General features: G+C 30.6%; 1 protein-coding gene and 1 pseudogene across 2 annotated transcripts; one reads left to right on the top strand and one right to left on the bottom strand.

Annotated features, from left to right (window-relative positions):
- Positions 1-2,100: 2,100 nt before the first annotated feature.
- On the top strand, positions 2,101-3,632 carry LOC137814442 (NAC transcription factor 29). The gene is given in 4 exon segments (XM_068617200.2): positions 2,101-2,361; positions 2,519-2,805; positions 2,928-3,364; positions 3,366-3,632. Coding segments are annotated over 4 exon segments (945 nt in total). The 5' UTR covers positions 2,101-2,177; the 3' UTR covers positions 3,403-3,632.
- Positions 3,633-5,647: 2,015 nt separating this feature from the next.
- Positions 5,648-9,468, bottom strand: LOC137814441 (syntaxin-71-like; annotated as a pseudogene). The gene is made up of 9 exons (XR_016522754.1): positions 9,339-9,468; positions 8,961-9,086; positions 8,003-8,165; positions 7,807-7,916; positions 7,635-7,703; positions 7,489-7,533; positions 7,306-7,368; positions 5,951-5,995; positions 5,648-5,875 (listed from the first exon to the last, which is right to left on the bottom strand). The product of XR_016522754.1 is annotated as a syntaxin-71-like (transcript).
- Between the last annotated feature and the right edge of the window lie 7,591 nt (positions 9,469-17,059).

The raw sequence follows: 17,059 nt of genomic DNA, 5'->3' as shown, positions 1-17,059 counted from the left end.
GAAGATAATTTTGAGACAAAAATTGCACTCAGGATACGAGAGATTGTTAATTCTGAGTCAAGTTTCATAAAAAGGAACAGTGACAGAAAATTTATTTTAGTTTTATCAATTAAAAAGTTTTATGGAGTAACTAATACAATTATCTTTCTCGACGTTTGGAACTGGGTATAAATTCATAGCTGGCAGAGTTAAAATGAAAAAAAGCACTGGAAATTATTTGTGATTGTAAATTACTTAATATAGATGAGTGATAAAAAATACTTACAATAGATTGATATAGAAGGAGAAGAAAAAGACTGCAAAAATTGAATATGTTAAAATACTGGATAAATAAATACACAACAAAAGAACATGGAATGATGATATGCCGGGTATATTGGTAAATGACAAGAAATTAGTGACGTAATTTAGACAAAAGAAGATTTTTGAAGGAATCAGAAAGAGGAAAGTATAATTTATTCACTTATTAACCCGAGAAAAAGGTAGAGTAAAATTAATTTCTTTTTAACAGAAAATAAAAATTTAATAAATAAAAATATTTAAAGAATACTTCAATTCTTATAAAAAAATTACTTAATGTTCATAAAAAAAAGATATCTTTTATGAACTTCTATAAACCTACATATCTAAAATTTTACCATTCTTAATGTTTCAGATAAAAGTATTGATGATCTCAAATCTAAAACATTCAGTTGAGGTCGGATAAACTCTAAAATGGTCACAAGATCGTCTCCTTGCAAATTTCATGAATTGCTTTCAAGGAAATAAAGAGACTCCACCTGCAGAAGATATCTGATGCTCAAGTCAGTAAGAGTATAAAAATATAGTGAGTATAATATAAAATAAGAGTTGAAAGTACTTGTTGTGTTGTGTGTATATACGGTGAGTTGTTTTATTTCCCTTATATAGAGTAGTGTTCTCCCCCTTGTCCTTATATCTAGCCTTATTATTGGCTTAATTCAGTAATAAATGTTGTCTCCTATTTAAGGTTGATTGTTCGGAATCCCTTGAGCATTCCTTCTGAGTCTAAGTTGGTTGACTTTGGAAATTAGGTTGATGGAGTTTGGGTGTGGAATTTAGCTTGGAGAAGGAGTCTCTTTGAGTGGGAAAAGGTTTTGGAGAGTCAACTTCTTCAAAAGCTTCAAGGTTTGAGGATTGAGTTGGATTTGGATGATAGCTAGGTCTAGAAGGATGATGAGTTTTCTTCTTACTTGATCAATTCTGCTTACGTTTTCTTAAGGGTGAGCTAGAAGGGGAAAACAAGTATGTGTACGTAAAGTTTTGGAGGATTAAGGTTTTGTCATCGACCCATGTCACAGGGTGGAGAGTGTTGGAAAATAAGTTAGCCACCAAGGCCGATTTGGAAAGGAAAGGGATAGTGATCAAAAGTAGTATGTGTTGTATGTGCGGGATGAAAGATGAGTCTTGTCACTACAAGAAAATTATGAAATAGAAACCAATTTTTAGAGATAAAAAATAATTAGTTATTATAGTGACTAACTTAAAGACTATTTTAAAGACTAAAAAATTTTGATTTTTAAATTAGTTTCTATTATTATTAAATAGTTTCTAAATTGATATCTAATTAGCAACCGAGGCTATGATGTTGACTCTCCGCCATCCCAGGGATGTGACTTCGCCGGACATTCCTATGAATAAGCAATCATCTGAAGCTTCTGAGCCGCTACCACATATTTTAACTTTTTTAATACAACTATATTGCCTGAAACTTGAGGCATATTAGCAAATTGATTTAGAAATATTGATATTTTAAAGCTGTAAGTTGACAAACTTTGCCTTTGAAGCCTCAAACCAAGCTGTCCTATGTGTGATTCCACCTGATTTTGTGGCCACCCTCAACTCAATCTTTTGGCTAAATAGATAAGCAACCTTGCTCATGAAATTATACACATACCCTTTGAAGAATGTTGATCATAGAACATGGGACAAACGGCTTGCTTTCAAAGTCTCTTTCCCCACACCTATTTATAGTATTATATATAGGATAATTGTCCCTCTCTGCATGACCAACCAACATATATATATATATATATATATATATATATATATATATATGTGTGTGTCATGCACAGTAGTTTTAAGCTTACAGGCTTTTTTATTGAAAATATCGGTAACTGATTGATGCATTTTCTAGTTTGTTCCTCCGGAGGCATTATATGTTCATATTCATGGACAAAGATGCTAATTTAGAAATCCAACTCCCTCCTGGATTTAGATTCCACCCTTCTGATGAAGAGCTAATTGTTCACTATCTGAGAAACAAAGTGACATCATCACCCCTTCCCGGCTCATTCATAGCAGAAATAGATCTTTACAAGTATAATCCATGGGAGCTCCGAAGTTCGTGTTAGCAATTGCACTGATTTAGTTTTTGTTTCATTGTTTTCTCGAAAGTATTCATCCAGTGAGATAAAGCGTCTGTTGTTGTTAATGGTGTCATATTGAAGTAGTAGTTATACTAATAAAGGAATGATATAGCTTTTTCAATTTTGAACAGGTAAAGCTTTGTTTGGGGAGGATGAATGGTATTTCTTTACTCCCAGGGACAGGAAGTATCCCAATGGAGTGAGGCCTAATAGAGCAGCTGCTTCTGGTTATTGGAAGGCTACTGGCACTGACAAACCCATTTTTACTTCATGTGGGATGAAGAATATTGGAGTGAAGAAGGCCCTAGTGTTCTACATGGGTCGCGCACCCAAAGGATCTAAAACTGATTGGATCATGCACGAGTACAGGTTGCAGAATTCCATGATCTCCATTCCACAGCAAAGAGGGTCCATGAGAGTAGGTCAACAATTGCATGATTTCAATGTTCCATCTTCTAAAATGTTTGGTGGTTTTTTATGGCTAAAGTGATAGAGTATCAAGTTTTGACACTTGCTTTTGTTTTTCTCCATGTGCTTCAGCTGGATGAGTGGGTGCTGTGCCGGGTCCGACAGAAAACTGGCAGCACAAGAAGCACTTGGGAAGACTCAAATGAATCTATTCATGAACCAACACGCCACTTTCCAGAAATGAATAAGAACTCAAATCCTGAACCAGCCAAAAATTGTATTGGCATAGCCTCAGGCTCAGGCTTTGGTTGTAATAATGATGTAAAAGCATATGCTTCATGGTATGATGACAACTCGAATATAGTAATTGGAGCACAGTTTATGGCACCTGTAACTGAGGGCTTGTTTAATCCACTGAAGAGAAAAATCATTGAAGAGAACGATCGGTTGGACTTGCTCAATAAAAAAATAAGCGAAGAAGTTGATGTTGGGAAACAAAGAGTTGAGAAAGATGTAAACAAAGGCTACAATTTCAATAACTTTGACCACTGGACTTCCATCATACAACCCCGAGTTTAATATCGTTACCTTTACGAAATATGCATGAATTGTTAGATCATGCTTGTTTGTGTGCATATGTAGAAAAACATGTGGAGATCTTTCTGTTCTGCATGGGAAGGAAGACAGCGAATTCTATATGTAAATAAGAAAATGTAGTTGGGTTTTGTTCATGCATTGTGAATGTAAAGAGCTGAAAACTGCCATCATAGTGCAATTGAGTTGGTGATTGTTTATGTTTCGAAATGAATTTGTGGAAATTGAACTTTTTCTTGCTAATCCTTTCTTATTGCATGGATGATAGAAATGCTATTCGCAAATGGTGAAAATTCCCTACGCAGTAAAATTAGAGTTTTGGCAAAGACAATAATATATTAATAAAAATTATAATTAGCTGCAAAAAAAATACGAGAAAACAAATGCAGACGAATTAAGAGATATTATTAGTGTTCCGAATCCTATATAATTGAGACATAAAATTAAATATTATTTATAGTGTGGACAAAAAAAAGTAAAGTTTTAAATGGACACTAAAATCATAAAAAAAAATAGTCGTTTCCTCCATAGTTTTCACTAATTCATTAGCAACCTTTAGATTAGTGGCAATTTAATGGGACACTAAACTCACTCTAAATATCATTTAGTGTCTCCCTTTTACTTTTTGTGTGAATTTTTGTGTGAATTTTTTTGGGAGGTTAATATTATTATTTCTTGTAGTGATTAAATATATAATCATTAGACAACAGTTAGTAATTATAATAATATTTTATCTAAATATCTGGTTAAATATATTAGTAAATATATTGTTAAAATCAATTTATGAAATCCAATTCACAACTGCGTGCTTGTTTTTATAATTATCACATTTTAACAACAACAAAATAAAGGAAAGCGAAATGAATGAAAAATTATTTTTTAAATAAAAATTATAAGAGAAAATAAATAATTAAAATAAGAATACAATTATCTATATGTTCTTTTTTTATCTCTTTGAAGGTGGTTTAATATAAGCTAACTTGTTTTCCCTATCAGTACAGGAAGGATATATCTTATTGGATTAACTCGTATCTAGCTATGTTCAATTAAACATATTAGGTTTGTTAATTCATTATCCGTCAAAAGATTAACTATACTCTCGTAATTTAAAATCTAAGGTTTTCTTTTTAAGTCCAATAATTAGATTCAACTATCAATTATTTTCTCTAACATTTTTATGTGTAAATCAATGGTTAAAAGTTTTGCATAATACAAAATTAATAAAAGATAAATTAAGAGAAAGAATAAATTAAAATCAATAGTGATAAATAAAAGGTTAAGTCAATCCTATAATATATAAAATTACTTGTAAATAGTCATGAACAATCAATCCTCTACCAGAAAAAGTGTCTATTTAAAGCATATAAGTTCAACAACATTAATATTAGGTCTACACAGAAATATATTATAGAGGATGAATTTTAAGTTTAATACCACTAGGATAAACTATTATATCCTTCTAAAAAAATAAAATTTACACTAACATATAAGACAAAGGTTTAAATAATATATTATGTAACTAACCCTACATAAAACATTCCTAAAATGTTTAAATTTTCTAAATCAAATTTATTATTTAAAAGATACTTTTATCTATAAACTTAAGCATTAGTCCTAAAATAGAATTGAGAAAATTTTAAAAAATAATAATATTACATGAAAACAAAAATAATAAATGAACTTTAACTACTATTTTAAATCCATATTAATTTGCCACATTGCTACTAGTCTGAATGGTGCAGGGTTGTTGGAAATATCTTACATGGGGAGTGATGAGTTCAGGTACAACAACCACTGGATCAATATGAATCTTAAGCGGACAAGTTAGGAATCATTTGCCGGCCACCTGACCAGAAGACTTGGGAGTAAAGAAAACAGGGCAACACCTTCTCTGTATGTCTAATGTTGAACTTTTAACTTTTAAAGGTATTGATTTAATATTTGTAAAATAAAAACTCACATTAAATTCATATTAATTTTTCAACTACCTTCTTTTATATGAAAAATTATCAAACTACAATATATTTATTTGAAATGAAAATTTTGTCCTCTCTTTGGTCTGTTCAAAATACACCTTAAAATCCTTAAAATAAACAATGGGATTTGCAAACCCACACATCATGTATACCAATGCTTGAATTGATAGCTCATCACCACTAAAATCATATTAAAGCAAGATAGTAGTTACGTGTAATCAACATACATAGAAATGTGCAATGGGGTCCTCCACAAATCAAATGATTTTACAATAGAAGAACAATTATTGGAGGCCCAACAAATAATAATAATAATAATAATATCAATACAAATAATAATAATATCAAAGTGAAAATAGATTCCTTGAGATGTCCTCAAGGCAAACATTGAATTAGTATATATAAAAATACAAATACAAATTCGCACTGTTTGACATAAATTAGTGGCATCTGGAGTCTGTATAAAGGACAAGTGCATCTCTTTAAGTAGCAGAAACGACTGCAAAAATACTGTTTTGAAAAAAATAGGCACGAGTCACACCACAATACTACCAAGAAAATACAAGAAATACAGATATACCATACATATTGATCCAATGGTCCTCTATGACGTATCATTTCTTTAGCACACTACAATAAAAACAGGGCAAGTCAGAGAAGGTATCTCAAGAAGCGAAAGCAAACACGCAAGACTAGTAAAAGCCATCTAAAACACACGCTATGGTATTAAACATCTCACTATGTGTGTGTGTAGTACCAGGACACAATAACTTTCAACAACACTACATTTGAAATTGAATCGCACAGTAGTTTTTCTTTTATATTTAAAGAAGCGAATGTAAGTGACGTGAAAAATACAAAGACATCATCACCCCAAGGCTAACAAATCAAAAGATTTATACTCCCTCTCACAACGTGAGCAAAGCTTTTTTATCTGCCGGTATCATTACTAACTTCTCAGAAGTCAGAAATTCATTTGACTGGAAGTTTGGCAAATAACCATTTCAAATTGTAGTTCTAGTTTTACTATACAAGTTCTTATGAAGTAAGCCAGTAGTGAAAATGAAACAAATACACAAGTATTTGATACACTGTTTATTATTTAACTAGAACACCAGCAAATAATCTAGAGAAACATTTATCAACATAACTATATAATCAATGCACTCGTGTAGAACTATGGTTTTCTCCCCTCGAATGTAATAAAGCCTCAGATAAAGATATACACTCCTCTGATTTCAAAGGAATGCCTAATCAAACTTGATGCAGACCAGAAATTCCCCCCAATTAAAGCAAAGAATTCTAGTAGAGTTGGGGAAACATTTTTTTATTATTGTAAAGATAAAGGACATCTCGGTATATGAATCACAAAGTAAAGGGGCCTTACTAGCTAGGAATAATGTTTATAGTAAAGGCTGCATTGCCATGAGTACAGGTAAGGGAATAAAGATTCCTTGGTTTGATAAGAGTTTAAAAAACATTTATTTCCTGGTTAAATTATTATCAGGAAAAAAAAAAGTCCCCAAGTTCTAATGGATTTTCATTCCCACACGATATGTCTGGAAAGATGCATTTCCATGCGTAGTGATGGGAATAAAACTTTTATCCAAAACTTCTAAAATACGTAATACCCATGCATTTCCCACATAAATTTCTCATGATACAACCCAGTTCCCTGTGTTATATGGTAGCCATGTATTAAAATGTTGGTTATGATTCATCTAGAGTAGCATCACTTTACATCTTTTATGCCAAAATCTTGCTATGTTACAACAATTTGACTATGTTTACAAAATAATTGTCGACGTGGTTATTTTGTTTCATAACTTATACAGTAATTCTTTCACTTCGGCATGCAGTAATAATAATACAAAGAAACCAAAATATTGATGCAACTGGGAACTGGTGAAAATTTAAGAATAAAACTCAGTTAAAAAGACCTGGTTCGCTGTGTCTCGAAGTCTAACATTGGTATTTTTAAGGTCGGAAGATGCCTTATCCACCTGAAAAGACAAAAAAAAAAGCAGTGTCCTACTAACTTCAACTTCCTAATTCCAGTTTCAAAAACTTTGATTTCCATGATTTGGGGCTTAAGGGTAGAGGCAGAAATTGACAAATCACACCTTAGCATCAATCTCATCCATCACTGGTACTTGTCTATCCAGTTCCTGCACTTGTCCCATAAATAATGAACTTAAATGTGAAAAAAAATACATGTGCATGCATACATGCACAACGGAATAAAAACAAACACAGCAGGGAAACTGACCTCATTCATATCATGTGCCATGTTTTTCAAAGTATCCAATCCTTCTGCTATCATATTCAAACCTTGATCCTAAGAATGACTCATATAACTAGATCTGAATGAAACCATTTCTGGAACAATATTGACTAGTAAAATTCAGTCCCTCTGGTCACAACGGCAAAAAGTTACTTACCTGTTTCATTTTACGCATTTCATACTCCTGCCTAAATCGACTTGATTCTTCAGTTTGTTGGAAGTATTCATCATCAAATAGCCCATCTGAAATTGACAAGATACGGAAAACTGAATGGAGGAGCATCCATTACAAAGTCTCCCATTTGTAAACTACCATGATTGTATCACTATGAGACATGGATCACTCCAATTACCTGAATCAAATTTAATTCCAGGACGTGCGGCAGAAGCTGCCCAACTTCCCGTTTATTTGGGTGCTGCAGGGGGTCTTATCTGGGACAGCTTGAATCCTATCTGGCAATGCAAGAACCAAATCATTATACGGGCAGCAAATTCTTGCGACGAAAGCCCCTTTACCTGCGATTATACATTGTACCATGCATTGGAAAATGAATAGCATCATCAATAATTTTGAACATGTGTCGACAGTCGAACTATTGAGAAACATGCATGCTAAATAAAACAAGTCAACATTTTCTGGAAGTAGTCAAAACTACATACAAAATCAACAACAAACCTAACCCATCCAAGATGGATAGGTGCAACAGAAATTGGATTGTTTTTCTTTAATCTGTCTTCTGATTGCCAAATTTTATTGTAAAGTCCCTCAAGTAGATTAAATAAATGATCTTTCCAGATAACATGTTATTAGCTAGCTTGGTGCTGATATTTTGACAATCTCACTTTTATAAACAATTATCCTACAGCTGTTTTTATTAATTATTTTATTGAATAATTTAATTTACATTTTAATTAAATTTCTTATTCTAACATTTTATTATTAAAAGTGGGTTGTTATCTGGTTGCAATAGAAAAAATAGATGTGAAAATATCTTTTTCCTATCTAGATATCTCAATAACTGCATAAATCATCAATTTACTCTTCACTTCAGATGAAAGTACCAACTACAGAATTATTCACTATTCACAACTACAATACTTTACTAATTCAATCAATCATATCATAGCTAAGACAGACATCATATGCATTGAATGCAATTCATGGTTCCAACCTAAATCCTAAAAAATGCAAATAACAAAGTCCAGAGAGTTAACAGAACCCCGCAAAGCAAAAAAACAGAAATCAAATCGAACAAAACAAAAAGCACTGTTTCAAATGATACCAAGCAGCAGAGAAAGCAAAGAACCAACCTTTTTCATAGCCAATCTCTGCAACTTGGGAACCTCCTCCAACAGCCTAGCCTTAGTACGACGAATCTCGGCATTGACCGCTACAGTAGACGTCATACTTTTCTCCTTGGAAGCGGTATATGCTTTCTGAAAAAAAAAATTAATTTATTACGACTTTAAACCTAACTCAATCCATAAAATTTAAATTCATTTATATATTAGCAAAAAAATCTTTGCACTCACTTATATATTAACTTATATATTATGAAAGAGTCTAATATCTAATAGATGTTATAACACTACATACTATCACATTGGAGAGATACAAAAGTTTCAAAAAAAATTCCAAAAATTGTCATGAATTAGGGCACAGGTTGCCACATGAGTTTAATAACGAACTTGAAAAAAGTGTGACCTGAAGTAAGACCCCGATTTCGGCGTCGACGGAGGCGTAAAGTTTGGCGAATTCATCGTGGGCGGAGATATTGGAATCTCTTAGTTTTTCGACATTGTATTTAGAATATATGTTTACAGTATAAAATTATAATTAAAATTTAGAATAAGAATTAAAGCCATAACTTTATTATTATATTTATAATTTTTTAAATTACAATTTTATGTTTAAATTTCATGGAATTATTGTAACAGTAGCTTTTTTTTACATAGCCATGTGCCTTCATTTTTCTTCTTTCATTCTCTCTCCATATTCTTTTTTTCTTCTTCTCTCTTAATTTTTCTCTCAATCTTCATCTATTTTAGAATCTGATCATACCACGTTGTAGCTGAGGAGTTAAGAAACATTTATACCCGATCTGATTTCAAACGGAGTAAGTTCATTTTTACTCTAAATATCCTTTGTTCTCTGTTTTTTCTTAGAATTTAGTCATCAATCTTGGTGGGGTCAGGTGAGAAGTTTAATCCTCTCAACTTATTCTATTATATACTGAAATTTTGTTCTGTTTAGATAATTTGCATTAGACCCGTAAATCTTGAAGCTTATCCAAACGATGGGGAATAAAATTCTAAAAGTTGCTTGGAAAGCAAGCAATTGAGGTAAGGGAAGCTAAATTTAATTTTTAATAGCAGCCTAGGATAGAAGATCTGAATGCGGAAGGGATGTGGTCCCAATATTCAATTTCTCTTGCAGGGATGTTGTGTGTTTATTTATATTGGGTTGTTTGTTTATATATTATTTAAATTTGTGGAAATATTGGGTTTTGATGATTTAGTATTAAAGTGTTAGTTTTTATGTCAAATAAACTTTTGAATATTGTGGATAACTTTTTGAATGATATTGTATGACAGAATGGTATGGAATTGAATTCATACATTTGGGATAATGTATGGACTGATGTTTGTTGTGTATTAAGTATTGATGCCTATGTGGTAATCTTTGGATGCACGATTTGGGTTGTATTGAACTTACCCTGATCCTTACCCTGATCCTTTCTGTTGGTAATCTTTGGATCAAGTGTTAGTCTCTGGTAGGACTTACTTAATACGGGTCTTCCGGAAGACGTTGTTTGTTGAATATTCTGGATGTGTAGATCCATGTGAGATCTATGTGATTGTTTATTGTTGAGATTTGAAGAAAATTGAATAATTTGAGAAATTGATCATGTAATTTGGTTTTCTCTTTTGATTTAATTGTGTATATTATAAAATTTTGTTTTCACTAGCTTACCCTTGCTTTTCTTGCTGTGTTTAAACTGCAATGACGGTACTATGTACACGAACAGATGATTATACAGGTGCAGGAGAGTCTTAGAGGTTTCAGAGTTTTATTTTGAGTTGTGGATATGTAAATATTTGTATTTCTATAAATCCTAATAATGTATTAGGAATATTTTGAAAAACTCCAAGTTTGTATAGAAACTGGTAGAACTGATATTGTAATAGTTATATGTAAATTATGGGAGTTACAATTATAGATTACAATTAAAGTTAATTTTTTTTTTCATATTTGTTAAAAGAAATTTGATCAAGAGATACTCGTTATTTTGTTAGGCAAAGAGTGAATTGCATTCTCTGAGCTACCAGTGGTGGTTCATTTATAAATTGCAAATAATTTCACTCAATTGAGGTAAAATTCCTCTAAGAAAGTGTTCACATTTATTGCTCTCATTTTGTAGATTTTCTCTCTGTTTTTGTTGCATTGATGCCAACAACCTCAATTTTCCTTGTAGGACAATTATTGTAGTCATTAATGGTTGTTACTATGGTTATCATATTTACAACTAACATAGGAACTCATTAACTTGTGAAATTACAAACACAGTAAAATAAATTAGTTTGCCTAATCTTTTCTTTAAATTTATTACATAAGTAAAAATATTAAAATAAAAATACAAAAAATATAATTAAAAAATTCCAATATATTGTATTGTTTGTTTGAAGGATGAAATCATCTCCATTTACACAATTAGATTACCTATATTCCTAGCTAGATGTGTGGTTAAAATTATGACAATATTTTAAGTAATATTGTAAGTAATCTTGAACTTTACAAAATATCCTACTACCATTTAAGAATTTTTATCACAAACAAACCAATATCTTGAACTCTACAATATTACTTACAATTTTTTTTTGTCCTAAACTCTATCATAAGAAAACTCAAACAATAAAAAAATACTATCACTATAAATTTTTACCTTATAAAAGGAGAGTCATTAGTGCTTAAGAATATCAAACTATGAACTTGATGACATGATTATAGTAGAAAAGTTTCATGAAAATGTTTTTAAAGAGAAAAGTTTTTGTTCAAATTGTTTTTAAAAAATTAATGTATATTAGACTTTAATTTAATTTGTGCTTAAAAAGGGTAAAAAGCTTAACTTCGCACCTATGATAGTTTAGTCAATTAAAACAACTTTTAATTAGTTAAAACAAAGTTATGTGAAGTTTTAGAAAATGTAGGTCAAGTCAAAATGATATATTAGTTAGATAAAATCACTTAAATTTATTCTTTTAGTGATTTTAAATATTAACATTGTGTTTTGGTAGGCTTTATAAATAATTTTTGTTTTTTAGAATGAAAATTTAATCAATTAAAATGTTCTATTTTATAAATCCAACAAGCTTAAAAATGTATTAATTTATTAAAACACTTTTCAATCAACTATAACATATCTAAACATTTATGAATCATCGCCGAATTTGTGAATCATCGCCGTCCTTGAAGAACAGAAGGTCATTGGAAGTGAGGGGCGATGTGGATGAGGACACGTGGAAGGCCAATATGATCGTCAGTCGATAAAGCATTGCGTAGTCGGTGGTCGCCGAAGGTATGCATCATCACCGTGACCAACATGATCGTCGGTCGGTGAATAGGCGGTATCTGTGCTTGTGTAGTCGGGGATCGCCGAAGTTGTGCATCATTGTCGTCTTAGAAATGTAGTGGTGATCTCTGAGCGTGAGTAGAAAATAGGGTTTGGGTTGTGTAAAGGGTTGTGATACCCCTCTTGTATCCCCTTAATTTAAATTAATTCTTTGCTGATAAAAAAAATAAAATAAATCTAAACATTTAAATGAAGGCTCAAGACACTTTTATATCTCATTTATGACGAAAACTTACTTACAAGACTTAAAACATTAATATTACAATTCAAACACTTGATTAACTATAATATCAACTCTTCAACACATTCATTATCAAATTCAAATAGTTGGAAATACCAAATCAACTAACCTAAACTTCCTTGAATTAATAATCAAATAACCTATCCAATATATTGCATAGGTCAAAGACATTTATTTATTTCTTTATATATATTATCGTTACATAATTAATTATAAATTTAACATAATCAATTATATCAGTTAGTTAAAGTCAAACTAAACTATTAAACGGATCATAATTGTTTGTTTACAGTTAATTTATCATCAGTTATGTACTCATTCCCAATACAAATCCAACCAAAAATTGAGTTTAAAAAAATCATTTAAATATTTAAATTAGATTTTTTTATATTTTCTTTAAAATAAAATCACGTTATTTTTTTACTTTTCACTTATTATTTTTCTGTCATTTTCATTTTCTTTCACTTAATCTAAACAACACCAATTCTTTCTCATTTTTTTTTCCTTTTACACTTCCTATTTTGCTTTGCATCATCTATGCACAGGAAAGCTAAAAGACACCAAGATCATCCTTATTCAAAAGTAAGTTTGACGTTTCAAAATATTGTTTTAGAAATAATTATTCAAACGTGCACTTATTTCACTGGATGGAATTTTCAAGATATCTTTGTTACCACCACTACCAAATTTCATAATGAATGTCATGAATCTAGTGTAAATAATTGGGACAGTTTCCGTCACAATTTTTTAAAAATTCTCATTGCGTAGTATAAATGTATAAATACAATTTATTCCTATGATTTAGAGGGAGTAATATTTTTTATTATATTAATAACATATCTAAATAAAAAATAAAATAAAATATATTAGTTCGCTTACTCACCTACCCACACGCACATCTCCTTCGCACGTGAATAAACTTGAACTAATTTAAAAGTACAACTTCATATCCTTTTTATACAAGTTTAATATATTCGACATGATTCTTGAACTCAAAAAGTTAGGATTTTATTTCGTGGGTCAAGCAAATTATTGACTTTTTACCTAAAAAAAGGATTTGCAAGACCAATTATAAGTGAAATTTATGGTTCAATCATTGCCCTTCTTTCTTTGAATTCATCAAAATAGGGGACGCAACATCAAAATATTAAAAAAAAACACATTTTGTTTGATTTGAGAAATGAAAAAGAGAAATTTCATAGATTTAGAAGACGTTTGTTTCATGATATACTTTTTGATATGACCACAGAAACAAGAGGCTAATTATTTTGCAGACATAAATTTTCTAGGACCCAATCCCAGAATTTCTAAGTTTTGCATCTTCTTCTTTGCGCTAATCACTCTTTCACTCTCAAATCTCAACCATCACTTTAATTAAGTCTAAAGTCTCGCAAAAGTCATTGGCATGGAAAAAAGAAGAAGCATACATTGTTTTTCCAACAAGAAAGAGAGGCATCCACCACTTGAATAATAAGTCATAGCTTTCAACCTCTCCCTTACAATTATACTTAATGATCAACATAGAGAAATTTATCTACATTGCCTTTAGATCCTGGTCGTAGCCATGATCCTGTACCAATTTGTTCTTGTCAAGGCACAAAACCACGTCAACTCCAAGAAGTAGTGTTCATGAGGTTTGGATTGGAAATTGAAGTTCACCACCTACTCCCAAACTACTCACCATCTATAGATCTAATCTACTCATGATTTGTGTCAAAATATAATATAAAAACAATATGATCGAGATTTTTTTTCCTTTAATGGCACTGATTTGGGTATGATTTTCCTCAAAATAACACTATTTTGCACTTTATTTCCCTCGATAACATTGATTTGTGCTATGGTGAGAATTTGGTTATAAAACTGAATTCTCACCTTTATTTTTTATTTGCGGAAAAGATGCTTTTAAAATTTGGTTTTCAGGAAATTGAATTTTAAGAGTATTTTTTTATGGTGATAATGAACAGGAACAGAAAAATGTCGTTTGGAGATGAGTGAAAAATATAATTTCAAACTTTTAGTTAATTTTCAATTTTAACATATTAATGTTGATTCAAAATTAATTATATGATAATTGAATGTTCTTGAAAATTAGTTACTTATCTATGCGAAGAATTTTGGAAAAAGTCAAAATTAAATTTTTCAAAAACACACTCTTGTTTATTATCATAAAAAAAATACTCTCAAAATTTATTCGAAAACCAAACAGAATCCAACATCACATAAGGGAGAATCAATTCTCCTTCTACCTTCAAAAGCCACATAATCGATTCTCCCAAATCACTTCTATAGAAAATTGATTCTGCATCTTTTGGAAAAATGTAAAATCGATTATGCACCATCCAACCATATGGAAAATCGATTCTACAGCATGTACAAAGATAAGAAAATCGATTCTACAACATCTACAATGATAAGAAAATCGATTTTGGAAAAAAATGGAGACAAACCAGTGAGTTTCATCTTGCTCAAACCAGTTCTCTCTCGTTTTCTTGTTCTGGGCACAACACAACAATCAAATCTAATCTCATTTATAGCAAACACAACTTCTTTCACATTCACGGGTCTACCATTTTGGTCAAGATTCTTCTGCAATTGGTAGCACTGGACACTCTAATGAAAAGAAAAGTCATTGACTCAGAACTGCACCACAGTAAACTCATTCACATGTGCACAAAGGATACGAAAGTAAAATGCTATGTGTATGAATGGTCTTTGCTACCTTCTCACTTTTGTGAGGAGGAGAAAAACTTCCCACTCGCTTTTCCATCCACGCCCCCGCATTCAAATTAACCGATCCAAACATAATTCCACCTGCTCGCCCCTCCCTCCTCCTTGGTCACACCTGAAAACAAAGAGTGCCTAAAAGAATTTTTTTTTATAAATAAAAAATAAAGGCGAGAATTTGATTTTTTTGGAAATCAAATCTTTACTTGGGACAAATGAGTGTTGTTAAGGAAAATAAAGTTGAAATGATGCTATTGAGAAAAATAATACCCAATGCTATTGAGAGAGAAAAAAAGAAGAAGTCTATGAACGACTTATGTTCATCATTACATTACACAACATGAGTGATGTTTCAATGATTTATGGGTTTGTGTTAGTTAACTATTTTTTTTGTTATTAAACTAATTCAGAAATGGTGTCATTGATAGTCTTTTTCTTCTTCTAAGATACTAGATATTTCAATATTTAAAATTAATCACTGAATTTAGTAGAAAGAGTTAGTAGTCCCCACAACAATTACTGAATTTTAGTCATTCTAAACTTTAGTTAATGCTAAAGTAGCTAAAGGATTGGGTCAATAATATACGCTAGCCACTGACAAATACAGAGTAAATAATGATGGTGTGGCTAACATATAAAAAATGCATTTGTTTTTCAAAGTAAAGAAACTAGACACGCATCTTTAGTAGTTTTTGGGGTGTTTTGTTGAGATTATAGGTAAAAAAACTCAACTATGTTCCCCTCTTTGTTTGATAAACTAAATTCGTATTCCACTAAGCACATTCCAAATTCGCTAACCAAAAAGTAAGTTCTGATTAATGCTTCTTATAGAGATATTTTCAATGGAGGCATAAGCCAAACCCAAACTAATGCATATATTCTCACTGTTGGACTATTCTCTGTGAACAAGGTCCATTATTTTTGTCAATTTTAAAGTTAAAATGTGCGTTTCTTCTTTCTTCCGTTTATATTATCATTCACATTATGATGAAAAGAAAGAGGGGATTCAACAAGAGGATTTTACTTTTTTGAGTTAAATGCTTTAAGTTTTTTTAATAAGAGATAAAGCATTTTGTCGTCATGCCATGTCCCCAATAATTTGAACCAAAAAACATGTCAATATTCTTAATACCCAGTATGTAATTATTTTAATATTTGTAGGAATTAAAAAAAACATATTTAAATATTATTATTATATTTGTACTGCCTCTATTAATTTATTTAAAACTGTTTAAATCAATCATTTTAACATTAGCAATTTATATTTTTTTTCTTCATATTATTTAACTATCATAATATTTATCATTATTAGCAAAACTTTACAATAGACGATTAAATATAAATTTTCCTTTACCTAGACAATTATTTATTAATATTAACTTTTAGTTGTTGGAAATAAGTGACGAATCAGCTTAAAAATAAATTTGTAAAACAAGTGAAGTTGAAACAAAATTACACTCTAAATTGAGTTATATAATTTCGTGTGTAAATAATAAATTTTGAAAATAGAAAACCTTTTAAAAAAAACGAAGATCTAACATATGTGTAAACCTGGAACTTTTCATTGTTAAAGATGTAAATAACCTCAGACCTCGTACCATTCTCCCATTTTGTAAAAAATAAATAACAAGTTGACAACACAAAAAATTTATAGTAGTTGACAATTCTTTTAATATATAATTTCTCTCTACAATTGTACATTGAAATGATGTTTTTTATTTGAATTTCCACAATTAAAATATTATTTATTTATTTATATTTATAAATATATTACAATATTAACAATCTTATTGATGATGTCATCATAACAT

Source organism: Phaseolus vulgaris, chromosome 1 (genome assembly GCF_051622355.1).
Source record: "Phaseolus vulgaris cultivar YP4 chromosome 1, ASM5162235v1, whole genome shotgun sequence".
Classification (NCBI taxonomy): domain Eukaryota; kingdom Viridiplantae; phylum Streptophyta; class Magnoliopsida; order Fabales; family Fabaceae; genus Phaseolus; species Phaseolus vulgaris.
The sequence above is the reverse complement of the archived record's forward strand: the minus strand, read 5'-3'. Positions and strand labels throughout refer to the sequence as shown.